General features: G+C 45.0%; 7 protein-coding genes and 1 non-coding gene across 8 annotated transcripts; 4 read left to right on the forward strand and 4 right to left on the reverse strand.

Annotated features, from left to right (window-relative positions):
- Positions 1 to 385: 385 nt before the first annotated feature.
- On the forward strand, positions 386 to 2,161 carry TOT_040000563 (uncharacterized protein; the record flags this gene model as incomplete). The annotated part of the gene is made up of 2 exons (XM_009694199.1): positions 386 to 979; positions 1,151 to 2,161. 2 exons carry the CDS (start codon positions 386 to 388, stop codon positions 2,159 to 2,161), a joined length of 1,605 nt encoding a protein of 534 aa, XP_009692494.1.
- Positions 2,162 to 2,479: 318 nt separating this feature from the next.
- Positions 2,480 to 4,194, reverse strand: TOT_040000564 (GTPase-activating protein; the record flags this gene model as incomplete). The annotated part of the gene is made up of 9 exons (XM_009694200.1): positions 2,480 to 2,528; positions 2,858 to 3,234; positions 3,337 to 3,443; positions 3,485 to 3,542; positions 3,577 to 3,702; positions 3,731 to 3,784; positions 3,817 to 3,894; positions 3,926 to 4,008; positions 4,044 to 4,194. 9 exons carry the CDS (start codon positions 4,192 to 4,194, stop codon positions 2,480 to 2,482), a joined length of 1,083 nt encoding a protein of 360 aa, XP_009692495.1.
- Positions 4,195 to 4,394: 200 nt separating this feature from the next.
- Positions 4,395 to 5,309, forward strand: TOT_040000964 (conserved hypothetical protein; the record flags this gene model as incomplete). The annotated part of the gene is made up of 1 exon (XM_009694201.1): positions 4,395 to 5,309. The coding sequence occupies one exon, from the start codon at positions 4,395 to 4,397 to the stop codon at positions 5,307 to 5,309; it is 915 nt and encodes a 304-aa protein (XP_009692496.1).
- A 90-nt stretch (positions 5,310 to 5,399) lies between these two features.
- Positions 5,400 to 10,925, reverse strand: TOT_040000566 (uncharacterized protein; the record flags this gene model as incomplete). The annotated part of the gene is made up of 8 exons (XM_009694202.1): positions 5,400 to 5,549; positions 5,580 to 5,665; positions 5,811 to 5,983; positions 6,064 to 6,213; positions 6,284 to 6,429; positions 6,522 to 6,817; positions 6,919 to 7,006; positions 7,041 to 10,925. The coding sequence occupies 8 exons, from the start codon at positions 10,923 to 10,925 to the stop codon at positions 5,400 to 5,402; spliced, it is 4,974 nt and encodes a 1,657-aa protein (XP_009692497.1).
- A 95-nt stretch (positions 10,926 to 11,020) lies between these two features.
- Positions 11,021 to 11,514, forward strand: TOT_040000567 (conserved hypothetical protein; the record flags this gene model as incomplete). Its single annotated transcript, XM_009694203.1, has 2 exons — positions 11,021 to 11,090; positions 11,354 to 11,514. The coding sequence occupies 2 exons, from the start codon at positions 11,021 to 11,023 to the stop codon at positions 11,512 to 11,514; spliced, it is 231 nt and encodes a 76-aa protein (XP_009692498.1).
- TOT_04t000010 lies at positions 11,367 to 11,437 on the reverse strand. The gene has a single exon. It is a non-coding gene; the product is annotated as a tRNA-Gly (tRNA).
- Positions 11,515 to 11,715: 201 nt separating the features above from the next.
- On the forward strand, positions 11,716 to 12,381 carry TOT_040000568 (uncharacterized protein; the record flags this gene model as incomplete). Its single annotated transcript, XM_009694204.1, has 3 exons — positions 11,716 to 11,772; positions 11,811 to 12,025; positions 12,057 to 12,381. The coding sequence occupies 3 exons, from the start codon at positions 11,716 to 11,718 to the stop codon at positions 12,379 to 12,381; spliced, it is 597 nt and encodes a 198-aa protein (XP_009692499.1).
- An 87-nt stretch (positions 12,382 to 12,468) lies between these two features.
- Positions 12,469 to 13,550, reverse strand: TOT_040000569 (replication factor C subunit; the record flags this gene model as incomplete). Its single annotated transcript, XM_009694205.1, has 2 exons — positions 12,469 to 13,364; positions 13,403 to 13,550. The coding sequence occupies 2 exons, from the start codon at positions 13,548 to 13,550 to the stop codon at positions 12,469 to 12,471; spliced, it is 1,044 nt and encodes a 347-aa protein (XP_009692500.1).
- Positions 13,551 to 13,665: the final 115 nt, after the last annotated feature.

A 13,665-nucleotide genomic window follows, 5' to 3' on the forward strand; every position in this document is an offset into this window, starting at 1 on the left:
GTAATAAAAATTTATGATAACACACCTGTATCTGTTATAAAAACATGGAATCCACGAATTAATTTTTTGCATATTGGATTTATTTATAGATTTTATCGTAATAATATATAATTGTATTTCAGTGATACCAAATGTGTAAATTGAATAAAACCTCGTTTTAACAAACAAATTTATATAGATATTTTGTATTTATATAATTTATATATTACCTATAAATTCTCTCTGTTTTATTTGATATTTGAAATTTTGTTGTGATGGAATCACCATATACTTAACAACTCAGTTTACAAGTAACTATATTTTTAATTAATATGTATACCCCGACCTTCCTGTTTGTATTTTTATTTGTATGTGTGTAAATTATTAAAACGCAGTTGCACTTGAAATGGAAGCCAAAGTGTCATATATATTTGCCACCCTCTTTTTGCTAACTTACACAGTTAGTAGCCAAGCCAAGATTTCAAGGGTTGGAACCAGTACCAGGGTCATACCGATATATCAAGTACCAAATAAGGACGCCTTCATACGTTTAAATCGCAAAAAAACTACAGAATCCAGCAAACCTACCGAGTTAAAGGAGTGTAACACAAAAAAAAATCTGGTTCTTTCAAAGTTGCTGGATAAAAAGTATAGAAAGTTGGTGTTGGTGGCTACAGGTTCAGTGGTCTTTACACTGACCTGCTACAAATTTGTATCGAAATTGGTTAACTATCTGTTGTACTCAAGGTATGTAACAAGGCCGTACCCGAAGGTGGCAGATACAGTAGGCCATGTTCTCCTGGCAAACACAAAAGACAGGCCGAGCGCAACATTTATGGACAAGGTGGTAAACCCAGTCGCGAAGCTGTTTGAGAAAATGCCACTCCTCAAAGGATTCGTGAGACCAGGGATGAGGAGAGTGTCGACGTCGTCGGTCGTCGACAAGGACACCTACGTGGTGATCTACTTCATTAACGATACCATAAATGAGAGATACAAGGTAAACAATAAGTATGCAAATTCGTTTTCCGTTAGTTTGTGTTTGTTACAGTAAATGGTAGTTAGTGTTTGTTAGTCTGTTAGTCCGTGTGTATGCGTCAATGTGGTTAGTATGTTTGTGTAAAAAGTCGTCCGTTATGTGTAATTTAATGGGAAATTAACTGAAATACAGATGATGGGACTCGATCCGTCAAGTATGCTCAAGAAGAGCTACGAGGCACTGAAGAGAAACGGAAAGAAGGTGGCAATTGTGCTGGTGGACATGTCAAAAAACTTCGACGCAAGCTACGAATTCTTCAAGGGGAAGCCGTACTACGCAGTGCCCTTCGGAGACCTCAGAAGAAAGAGGAACCTGCAGACGCTGTTTAACCTGATCTACGTGCCGAGCGTGGTGGTGCTGGACTCGGAGGGAAACCTGGTTAAAGACAGGTGCCTGAACCTGTTCTACGACAGAATAAACGAGTTCCCGTGGAGGAACTTCAGGTTCCTGGACGTGCTCCCGGACTACCTGGTCGACGGAGCGAACCAGCCAGTGCACAAGAGCACGCTCGAGGGCAAGTTCATTGGAGTGTTCCTCTTCACCGGAAACCCGGACTGGGACAAGGTGTTCAGGAAAAACCTGAGCAACATGTACGAGTACATGGACAAGGTGACGGAGGGAAATTTTAGAGTCGTGACGCTCGATTTCGACAAGGAGGGGCAGCTGAAGAGCGACAGTGAGGGGGCTAACCCGGAGTGGCTGACGGTGAACAAGAGCGACCAGAGCCACGCGTCGGCGATGATCGAGTTCCTGAACCTGGGAATGCTAAACAGGTTCGTCCTGCTCGACAGCGAGGGCAGAGAGTACGTGTCCAACGTGAACATCTACGAAGAGCGCTTCTACGAGCCGATCTGGAAGGAGTACTCGAGGGGAGCGAGCAGAGTGAAGGGCGACAGCATGTCGTTCTCGCACGTGCTCAAGAGGCCGATCCTCTTCGTGCTCGGCGACGGCGAGGACGAAAAGGCGCTCGACAGCCTCGAGCTTGACCTGAACAAGGCACTCGCAGTCCACGAGGACAGACGTACCGGCGCCAAGTTCGAGATTCTGCTGCTTCGCGACCCGAAAAAGTGCAAGGCGTTCAGAAAGCACCTCAAGTTGGACAAGCAAACGAAAATGGTAAGCGTGCAGTCAGTTAACGACTGAGTAGATAGATACCATGCTAACCACTCAAATAAATTAAACTAACTAATTAAGGTGGTTAAACCAGTTAAATTAGGTGAACTAACTAAACTAATTAAACCAACTAGACGAACTAAAACTTAAACTAATCCAATTAAACTAAACAAATGTTCAGTTCTCACTGGATTTAATGAACAAGATGGTTCAGTTCCGCGGAGACGTTAACCAAAGCACAGTATTGAAGTTTATAGAAGACTACCACAACCAATTTAAATCTGTTGACTGAATAAAGATGGATGTGCGTTCAACGTTAACGGGTTAATGACGTTAAATCTATTTACATTACATTAGATGACTAGGTGAATTGTGAAATGCCGATTTTAGCACAAAGCTGTAAATTAAATCAATATGTATTAATTATGGAGAGTGTATGTGTGAATGTGAGTATTGGTATAGGTAGCTGTGTAAAGTTAACATAAACGGTCATGTTTTTATAAATGGAAGCATTTAAGTACAAGTTATATAAATGATTGACTAATACGACAAATTGTGTAACAAATAACTAATACGACACATTGACTAATTGTGTAATCAAGTGAATAACGAAATTAATTAACGAATTGACTAAATGTATAAACTATATAGCTAAATATATATAATAAAGAATAAAATAAATAAATATATATAATAAAGAATAAAGTAAATAAATAAGTCACTCACGCCTTGGAAATGAGGGTGTCTATGTCCTTCACAGTCCAGTTGGAAGTGGGAAGTTGCTGGAGGAAGAGAAGGCAGTGCTGATAGTCCATCGACATGAGCTGCTCAGACCAGCAGGACAGAAAGGCGGCGGAAACGTACTCGTGGAAGGTAACCATGCCGTTCCTTATCTCGGAAATGTAAGTGTCCCAAAGCCGTATGGAACAGTCAGTAGGAATCTCACGAATTAGCATGCAATTCATCCAGCGAAAGGGAAACTGCATAAAGTCGACGTTAACGTCCTCGAGGTGCCGGTAGAGCTCATTGTCAATTCTCCTAACAAGGTCACAAAGACGCTTCAACGAACGGTACACACCTGGTTGATTTTCAGTATAGTTGTCCTTGAAAAAAAAAATAGGTTTTTAAACAGAAACATTGTTAATATCAGAAAATACTATGTTATCAGTGTTAATAATAGTAACGGCCATGGGTAAATAACTTACAAGTAGTTGCGATAGAATTTCTGAGAGGCAGTAGAACGAGTCAGCCTCAACTTCTCTAAGGTGCTCATCAGTTAGAAAAGATAAATCCTCAATGGTAAACTTGAACTCTACAAGGAATCAGTGAAATCAGTTTATTGAGTAGACACACTGTTAATGTACGGGCGTAGAAAAACAATCACGAACAGAGTGAGAAGGTCATTAATTCCCTAAATTCAACTTTCGTTAAAAAGACAATGATACCTGGACGTAGCCGCTCTGCGGGTTCCTGACGCTCCATACAAAGAGGACGCGCTCCATGCAGTCCTGAAGCCTCTTATCCTTAAAAATCTTGAAGGAGGGGTTCGTCCTCGGCAAGTCAACCCTGATCTAACAAATGAAGAGTGTTGCCAGGCACCTGTTTGAGCAGGTTCAATTCAGTCTCGGTGTATGAGGGTTTCATGTACTCTTTCTAAAACAAGGTGAAAAATAAAGATAACTTACTGAACACATTTCAAAGTACTCGTTCCTTTTCCGTGAAAGAGTCTGATTTCGCAGCGATTTAACGGGGTGTAGATAGCCCTAAATTGAGATATGACTACAGTCTGAGTACCAGAACAATTCTCCACGAGTCTGCCCTGTAAAATAGGGGACTGTGGTTAGGAATCCCTAACCACAAAAGACTGGTCAGTTCGTCTAAAAAGGAGTATAAACTAGGAGTAAACCGCTACCCGTGTTAGCTTCCGAGGATAAAAGAATTAGGCCCATGCGTTTTAACCGCTCCGACAGCCTCCGTGACCTGTAAGCACCGTCATTTTGCCCAGCAGCTCCGCGATTGTCCCTGTCTTCCAAGTCCTTGCTACTACAAGAACTGAAACTCATTATAGTAGGTTAAAATCATTGTCTGTATGCTAAATACTTTACACATGTGTCCAACTGAGCCGATCTCGGGGAAATTTTAAATGTAGACCGGCAGGGCACTGGTGCAGAAATGTGTGGATAAACTAGATCATTAATAATAGAGAGAAATAAATTTTCAACCAAATATGCGTAATCGGAAATTTTTAGTATATATCTGAAATATGTATAGTAAACCGCAACCCTCATTTGCCTCCCAGTCCACGTCGTACACAGAGGCGATTGATGATGTGGTATCTTCCTTCGGCGAATCCCTGGATTCTGTCATAAAGAACAACTTCGAGCAGGCGAAAAAAGGTGAAGCCGCCTCAGAGTCGTCCGACAAGCCTGTGAAGACGGACAGCTCGAGCACGAAGAACCAGAAACTTGCCGCGATATTCTGCCGCCAGTGGCTGTCCGGAGTTTTGAGAACAATGCTCCAGAAACTCTCGGAAAACCCGGACACGGCCTCCGCAGACATCTCCATACCCGTTCCCTCGGAGCCGCAGTTCGTGGACGACCAACTCGACATCCAGGACGTGGACGAGCTCGGCGTGTGCGTGGAGAACGCGAAGGTGTGCGACAACAGACAAATAGAAGTCAACTACGACTTCAACCAGGGCGACCTGAGCAAGCAGGTGAAGCCGAGGCTGAAGGCCCAGCAGCTGATGAAGCTCATTCTGCAGGGCAAGGACACGGAGTGGTCGCTGCAGAAGAAGCTGGAGGACTTCTGGAAAACCAGCCCGGGCCTCCTGCTGGAGCTGATTAACGAGAAAATACCTCTAGATCTCGACGAGCTGGACGCGGGCCAGGTGGATCCGGCCGCGCAGACGGTCTCCCTGGACGAGGAGTCGATGGAGTTCCTCAGCTCTCTTCTGGACAACCCCAACGACGACATGGCTAACCTGGAGGAGTACCTGGCGAACAACCCGAAGATGCTGCTGGATCAGGCCGACAAGCTGGGAATAGTGGGTGTAGACAGATTAATTGAGCTGTTTAACAAATTAAAGAAGGAGATTGCGCACGTGAACAAGATGGCAAAGTTTTTTTCCAAATTCGCAGTTGAGTTGAACTCAAGCAGTCAGGTCGAAATCATGTAGCCCCTGCCGTCCTCCCGGTGCAGAAACCATTTATTGGTGGACTTGTATTGAATTTTAATGTTTTTCATCTGAAAACACGTGAATGTGTGTTTATGTATGCGTTGTGTGTCCGTTTATATGATTATTTGTGCAAAGTACCTGATTTAGCGTCGGCAACACGTTGATCTGCTTAAGCTTGATTAACTTATACTCCTTGCTGGTGTTAGATAGCAGTGAGCCTATGAGGCCGCTGGAAGAGCACTAAAAGGCGTTGTCTGATGTGTAAAATACCTTCCACACCATGAAACAAGGTACTTGGTGGTAATAGGCAGATATTAGACTACCATTTGATCCAAAAGCGACACAGGCGATTCGGCCTACAACATTTTGCAAGTTACGGTAGTTGTATTAAGCAATAGTAAATGTTAAATAACAGTAATTGTATTAGGCAATAGCACTTGTTAAATAATGATAATAGTGTTGAGCAATATTAACAGCAGTGGATATTTAAACATAACGTACTCTGCTTTCCCAAAAACATTCGCCACTTGGTCGCCGTCCTGATGTCGTATATTATCATGAAGCCTGACTGCGATCCCACTGCGAACCTCTGTGTGTCCTGGTGGAAGTCCACCATTGGTATGTTCTTGACCAGAAAGAATAGAGCATTAGTTGCCGGCTTCAGCAACATAATCCTATAATCAACGATATCACCTATCAGTCGAGACTGCTTTGCGCTTGCGTGCGTTATTCTGAGGTTAACTGCGGAAATTACCTGATGTTGTAGTCGAGGGGATCGAGGCACTTTATCACTATGCTCACCAAATCTGGGAGGTGTGCAAAGGCCAACTCCATGTAACTTTCCATGAACTTGATCATAAATTTAATGACGCTAATGATTGCTTTATTCCCCAACTTCCTCTTCCTGAGTTAATAATCAGTGACCGCGCGTGTAGCGACACAAATAGATATATCAATAGTGCTAAGGAACATACTTCACGATCCAGCCTATTATGTCTATTGCCAGCGGCGTGTTCTGACTACAGGATATCAGCAGAAGTTTATTCCAGGACCTGTCATTCAGGTAATGGTAGTACTGGAATAGGAACAGAATGAAAAAGGCGTTGTCCATGCAGATCCCCTAAAAACGATCAGTGAGTTTACGCCAGTAGCCGTACAGTCTCATGCTACTGTGTACTATAACTATCGGCAGGTCTACTAAGTCTGCGATACCTCTGTCGATCCAAAGTCCTCCCTGAAGAGCAGCGAATACTTCGTGTACCTAATCTGGTCTGGCAGCACTGACTGCTTTGAGAAGGTTGACAGGTTCCAGACCACTCCAAAGCCCTGCGCAAACAGGTCTAAAAGGAACCCCTTAAGGTCAAAATTCCTCCCAGTTTCATGTTTGGGCGTGGCGGCCTTGTTCTGCACTTGGTTCGCCTTTATCAGGTCACTGTTGTCCTCCAACGTCAGCAACTTCGTCATTAACTGCTGCACCACGTAGGAGGCTATCGTGTACAGTTTCAGGCCTATATTTTATTAGTCACGTAATTCTTCTACTGTGCCCTAGGCTACAAGTTATATCAAACTAGTACCCAAATAGCATTAACTGTGTAACTAGCTCCCTCACCCATTCTTATCGAGTTTTTCAGGGAATACAGGTAATTGTCCAGTGCTATCAGTGCCAATACTATCAGCGAACTGTCCTCGTTTATGTTCTAAGGTTAATGTTAACATCAGTGCAATGCCTACCTTGATGCTCTTTATCTCCTGGTTATGGTCAAACTTCGAGTGCGTTTTGTGGCACGAGCCGCACTTGGTTCCGAAGGTGAAGACCGTCGCGTTGCAGTTGCACACGTGTATCTGCGTCAGGCTCGTCTTTCCCTTTAGCTTGAAGCTCTGCGCCACGTGCATCGTCGCCAGAGCCCTGGCCACGTGCAGGTCCAACTCACTTCTGTCCAGACTTCTGATGTGGCTCATCATGTACTCGAGAACCTTGTTGGAGCCTTTGTCGCTTTCCGTGTTCATCAGCACTGCCACCAGCAACCATATGTCAAGCTCCCGCCTCCCGTTACTGTGCTCCTTGCCAACCGGCGGGCCAACGTCCATTAAGCCGTCCTTGCTTGTGCTTGCACTCCTCAGGACGCGGTAATTCCTAATTGTCCCGTTTCTCAGTAAAAACGACTCGTGGAAGAACGAGCATGTGCTCAAGTACCTGTTTACTCTGTATTTGGCGTCGCAACTACGTGTTTTTGGCAAATCTACGTAGTCGCCTTCCCCCGATCCCACAGATGTCGTTCCGCCTCCTGTGCGTCCAAACGGCATCCTGGACTCAATACTTTTAGAGGGCGGCCTGTCCTTCAAGAATTGCGATAACTCCCGCTCACCCTGTCCACTACTTTCAAGATGGACAGTGCGTTCACCCTTCCCAGAACCATCAAACCGCCCAGTAAGTACAACATGCCCAGTGTGCTCACCCATCTGGCCTAATGCCGACCCATCATCAACTATCTCAACCTCTTTCTTCCACTCCAAATTCCCAATTACGATAGGCTCATCTGAGTGCTTTCTCAGCAATGGTTGCTCTAAATCCTCGTACGCTCTCTCCTTTGATTTCGGACTCCTTGCTTCAACTACATTCAACTTTTCATAGTGTTTCACTTGTTGCGTGTCGCTCATTAGTGTGCTGCGTTTCCTTATCATCTCGTAGGCCTTCTCTCTCAGGTCGTACTTCAGTGGAATCGTCACGCTTCCGTTCGGCACTCCCAGGTAGCATAACAGACAGTCCTTTGCTACGCTCAGGTAATCCGTGTCGCCTCCACTCAGCAGCGACTCCAAATTGAAAATTATCACTGGCACCGAGTTGTTGAAGCTGACAGCTCCACCCTTTTCCTCTTCATGTTCCTTCTCATCTCTGTTACTTCTCCTTCCCGTCCCTCTAATGGCTCTTATTTTAAGCATCCTTTTGCTTTTTACAAATTTTACTGTATATCTTCCAGTGGCGCCACTTTCTTGTGTCCCTCCACTGGTGACAACTTTGTTGGCTGGTGCGTGTGTTTTCCCGCTACTTGCGTGTGTCCGTGTGTTCACGCGTCGATTATCTTTCATCGACAGTGTTAGGTGCGATAAAAATAGGTTACACTTGAGCTTCCTCTTATACTTTTCCGAGAAGAGTGACAGCGAGGTCGCGTAGTTCGGCATCCTCACCTCCTCCTCCTCCGTCGCCGGCTTCGCGGTCAGCATCGTCGCCAGCGTCTCCGAGATGCTCAGCGACGACTTCAGGTCCCTGTAGTCTGCCTTTGAGGAGACCAGGATCGCCTGCCTGTACAGCGCCAGGTACCCGTAGCTGTACACCATGCTTCCTGTGGTTGCTCTCCAGACCAGCACACTCGTGCTCGTCAGCACGTACAGCAGGTCTCTGTTTTTGTCCAGTGCTATTCTATCCACTTCCGTGGCTCTCAGGTGATAGCGCGTGTTTATTCTGTGAATTCCTCTGTAATTTTTGCGATATATGAAAAAGTTCGACAGCGTCAGGTCACGTTCCTCGCCCAGGAAGTCAAAGTCGCTCTGGCCCTTGATTGCCGTGTTACTGTATATGCTCTCGTCGTCGATGAGGATCTTCACGTGGTCCGAGTCCTGCACTCCTCTGATGCTGCTCACTATCTCGTGGATGACGTATAACACCATCCAGCCCTCTGTGTCCACTGTTGCGAAGTAGTTTGCCATTTCCACCAGGTCTGCGTCCTTCTCTCCTCCGCTTAGTCCACAGATGTTGTGCACGCTCCTTATGTTGAAGAGGTGGCATGCGTTGATCATGAATTTAGGGGCTAGGGAGCTCAGCGAGTACACCAGCACTCCTCTTTCGAGCGCCACGACCAGGTTCTCTCCGGTGCAGTGCAGCATGCTGACGCTGCAGGTGCCTACGGTCCTTCTCCTTTCGAACCTGTCCAGGTGGTCGTTGATTGCCTCCGTTATTATGAACTGCCGCACTCGCCAGCTCCTACTCACTCTCCTCAGCACCTCGGCGAATACCCTCGGCGAAACCATCTTCTCTCTCCTGTAGCTCCCTACTTCCACCGCCTCCATTTCTCCGTTCTCGTGCAACTCTATCTTACTAATGCGGCCTTTCCTCTCCGCCAGACACGTCAGGTTCGGCGTTCCTGCTACCTTCAGGTCAACTGCGTTCTTTTGGTGCTTCCATTCCCTCAGTCCGTGCACTCCGTAGTACACATCTCCGTCGAAGTGAATCAGGTGCAGTGGAATCACCTCGTCCTCCGCGCCTTCCCCTCGCAGGTACAACTCCACGTTTTCGCAGGGTCGCCGGAACCTTGGGAACTTGTAGTTTCTGATTACTTCAAAGTGCCTCTTAGAGTTAGCCTCAGGTATCCTGTACACTCTCATCTTCCCGCTTCTGAGCCAGCAGCACAGCAGGTCGACGCTCCGCGCCCTCACGCAGCCTAGGCCCAGCCACTTTGCCGTCGAGCTGCTGAACTCGTCGTCTGTGAAGCTGAACAGCTCCGCCGTCCTCGTCAGCTCGTGCGCCTCGTAGTACCACACCAGGATGCGGTATCCCACCATCAGGAAGACGTAGTTGTCCAGCACGTAGATCCTCCCCTGATCGTGCTCCAGCTCGTACATGTACTCGCTAAGCGTCGGACATTTATGTCTTTTATTCCTCTTCGCCTTTCTTGGTCCTGCGTCATCCTGGTTTTTCGGGAATATTGGCACGTTAACTTCGTAGGCTCCGTCCCACTCCGTCGCCACCTTCACCGGGCCATTCAGACTCGCTTCTTCTGACTTGTAGGACAGTATTGCCGAGGTCAGGTCCCAGAGAAGCATCTCATTGCTCGTGGTTATCGCCACAAAGATCAGGGCGCTGACGTTCCTCAGGTTCTTGTTGGCGTCGAGCCTTTCTACTGCTGGTGCTATGCTGCACGCTGTGGTCAGTATCCTCGGCGTCGAGTTCGTCAGGGGCGTGCTCGACATGTCAGACATCTCCTCTGATGAAAACTGCGCCAGCGGACTGCTCTTAACGCTGTTTTCCGGGTTCGATATTTCCAGCGTCTGTATCAGCTTTATGTTCCAAATGTCAATTATGTTCACCTTCGCGTCTCCAACAACTGCCAAAAACCTCCTGTCTGGGAGCACTTTGATGCTACGAACTTGAAAGGGCGGTCCTCTTATTTTATGCAGGCATCTGTAACTACTAAGCGACCATATGCACAGTGTACTGTCCTCGTGCAACGACAACAATATGTCCTCTCCGAACTCCACTGGCTTAAAGTCCTTTGATTTGTCTTCATTCACGCTCAAATCCGAATGAACTGAGTCTCCTACTGCGAATTCTACTTGAGTTACTGGGAAGGCCAATGAATTTGTGTTCGACATCAGTACGTAGCTTGGAACTAATTTAAGTCCATTTTTCTTCTCATATATTTCTTTGAATCTTTTTAGCGTTCCTTTATATCTTATTTTATCCACTATTGGAGAACTTATGTTCCATATTACTATTACACCCTGATCAGTACCTGTGGCCAAAATGTGCCTTTTGTTGTTGACGGCTCCGCATCTAACATCAAAATGTGCTTGTGTATTTGGCACAAAGCACATGCCAATGCTGATGCAATTTTTATCCATATCTAAATATGGAATTGAGGAATCATCAGGCCATTATAGCAATTGATGTGTAAAGTGCTTATACATCTTACTCAGAAGAAGCTACACCCTCAAATATGACACAAAAATTAATTATTCTGTTTTCAGATGTGAAGAACGTTATCCAAACAACTCGAGTTTGGATGTGTTACTTAGAACGACAATACTAACATGAAATTCAATTTAACTCTATGTAAAACTGCAATTGTGATAAAATTAATACTTCATTAATGTTACAAATTATTTATAAAAGAATTTATTTAAAAAAATGTGAATTGTTGAATAAAATCGTGAATGGAATGTATGGATGTGTTAGCATGATAAATATGTACTAAATTAAATAAATCAAATTAAGAAATGAATAAATGGACTGGGAAAGGATTAAAATATTTACTGTTCGAGTAATTTAGTGAATAAAAATGGTGCATCTGCCGGGAATCGAACCCGGGTCACCTCGATGGCAACGAGGTATTCTACCACTAGACCACAGATGCTCCATTCGTTTAGAACATTCAGAATTGATATAGTTAATGGTATTGATTTCAAACTAAGAGGAATCTTTATATACTAGTTGTGGTTGTTAAGTTTATATATTTTAATTTTTAATATTGGGTTTAACTACTTTTGGTTGACTGATATGGGATTCTCTGCCACGTTTACTACATCATAGTGGTGTGCAACATATTCAATTTCAATAAAAATTCATTCTCATTCCTTAATCAAGTATCTATGGTGTTGTTTTAGCTAATTATATTTACACTTTTTTAATATTATGGACGATGTAGAAGAATTCACTCCCAAGGACTTAGAAGTGCTGCCAAATAAGATCGTACGTTGTGGATTTGTGTTAATTCTTGTCCGTTTTAGGTCCACGACATTTTACAGTACGGGATAACGTATGATTCCTCAGTAAATGAGCCTAATTCTGACTCATCACTGGGTGTGTCCAAGAACTCTAAACGGTACAATCCTAAAAATCGCAAATTTAAGAAGGAAGCACTATGTTCTATGAACCGTGTTGCCTCTCTCTTTGTACTATACATCACTACTGTGGCTGAATCCATTGCAAAAAGCAACAAGAGGTATTGGTACTTGTTTTTAACGAGATTGTAGGAGCACTGTGTACGACAGGGACATTCTCCAGGCCCTCCGACAATGTATGTTCTGGGACGTTGAAACTCAGATTACTGATTCTGAAAGCACTGAGTTACAGCAGAAATCATCCAAGGATGAAAAGGAAGGTATGGAGATGGATGGAGACGATGATTTGGACGTTGAGCCTGAAGACGATACGGAGCTGCAAGACGACTTAGAAATGGACGAGGATGTCGACGAGGACTCAGAAGAGTTAGATGTTGGAGACCTGGAACAGAATGAAGATAAGGGCTTAGAGTCTGGAATAAATAGTGAGGGACAGGCTACAGAGGATCAACTGTAGCTAGCTGTGTTTTTAATCCAGAAATGGATGAAAATGAGACTCAAAATGGTTTAAACTAACAAGTATAATGTGATACAAATTAATGTATTATGAGTTTTTTATATCAAACTTGATTTTCTCTATCTCATAGCGCGCCTCGGCGAAGGAACTCACAAGAGCAGCTATTTGAATTGAAGTGTTGGCACCAGAAGAAAGGCGCTCCTCGATATCAGCAAGGCGTATTAGAAGTTGAATTACTGGCACGTTCGGCCAGTCGATTTTGAGAACTGCCTTGTAAACGCCCCTAACTAAGTCCTCAACCGAGTAGCCCTTAGTGTGGTGGAGCTCATTTAACTCATCGACGCACTCCTTGAAAGAATTTTGCATTAGACTCTGAAGCAGGTGGTCTATTTCAAGCGTTTTGGGGAGCCCGGAAGTTGCCAAAATGAGGTTGGAGTCGATGACGACGTCGGAGCCCTTGGCATAGGACATTGCGGTGACCTGAAGGCAGTTGAGCACGCGCCTCATGTCGCCCTGGCCAATGTCAACCAGAGTGTCAAGGGCACACTCGGAAACGCTCACCTTCTCAATCGCGGCAATGTCCTTTATCTTCTGCCGCACGAGCTCAGGCTTGAGGGGCTGGAAGCGGAACCCAGTGCACCTGGACTGAATGGGAGGAATGATCTTGTTCATGAAGTTACAAATCAGGCAGAAGCGAACGTTGTTCGAGTATATCTCCATGATCCTCCTCAGGGCGTTCTGAGCAGCGTTGGTCATCTGGTCAGCCTCATCGAGGATGATCAGCTTCAGGGTCGTGCGCGGAGGGTCCTCGTTGGCGGACGTGCTCGAAAAAGTGTTCGAAGTCTCAGAAAAAGACTTAATTTGCTCCCTGACCGTGTCAATACCCCTCTCGTCGGAGGCGTTAAGCTCTAAAACGAAGCCGTTGCGCTGACTTCCGTACAAATAGCGAGCGATGGCCATGATTGTAGAAGTCTTCCCGGCACCTAAAGGGAATAATTAAGAGCGGCGATAATGGAGGTACCTGGAGGCCCGTGGAACAGCAAGTGAGGAAGTTGCCCTTTCTCAGCGAAAACCATCAGGGTGGACATGATGTCCTCGTGGGAAATGATATCTTGGAAAGTTTCAGGCCTGTATTTCTCGACCCAGGGTGCTCCCAAAGCTGTACTCATTTTTATGTGATAAATAAATGGTATATATTAAATTAAAATGGACTAGTTGAAATCATAGTTAAAGAGGTAAAAGAAGACTGAAAAAATAAAAATATTCTAAGTGTGTTGTGTAAGG

The sequence above is a fragment of the Theileria orientalis genome, chromosome 4 (genome assembly GCF_000740895.1).
Source record: "Theileria orientalis strain Shintoku DNA, chromosome 4, complete genome".
In the NCBI taxonomy this organism is placed as follows: Eukaryota; Apicomplexa; class Aconoidasida; order Piroplasmida; family Theileriidae; genus Theileria; species Theileria orientalis.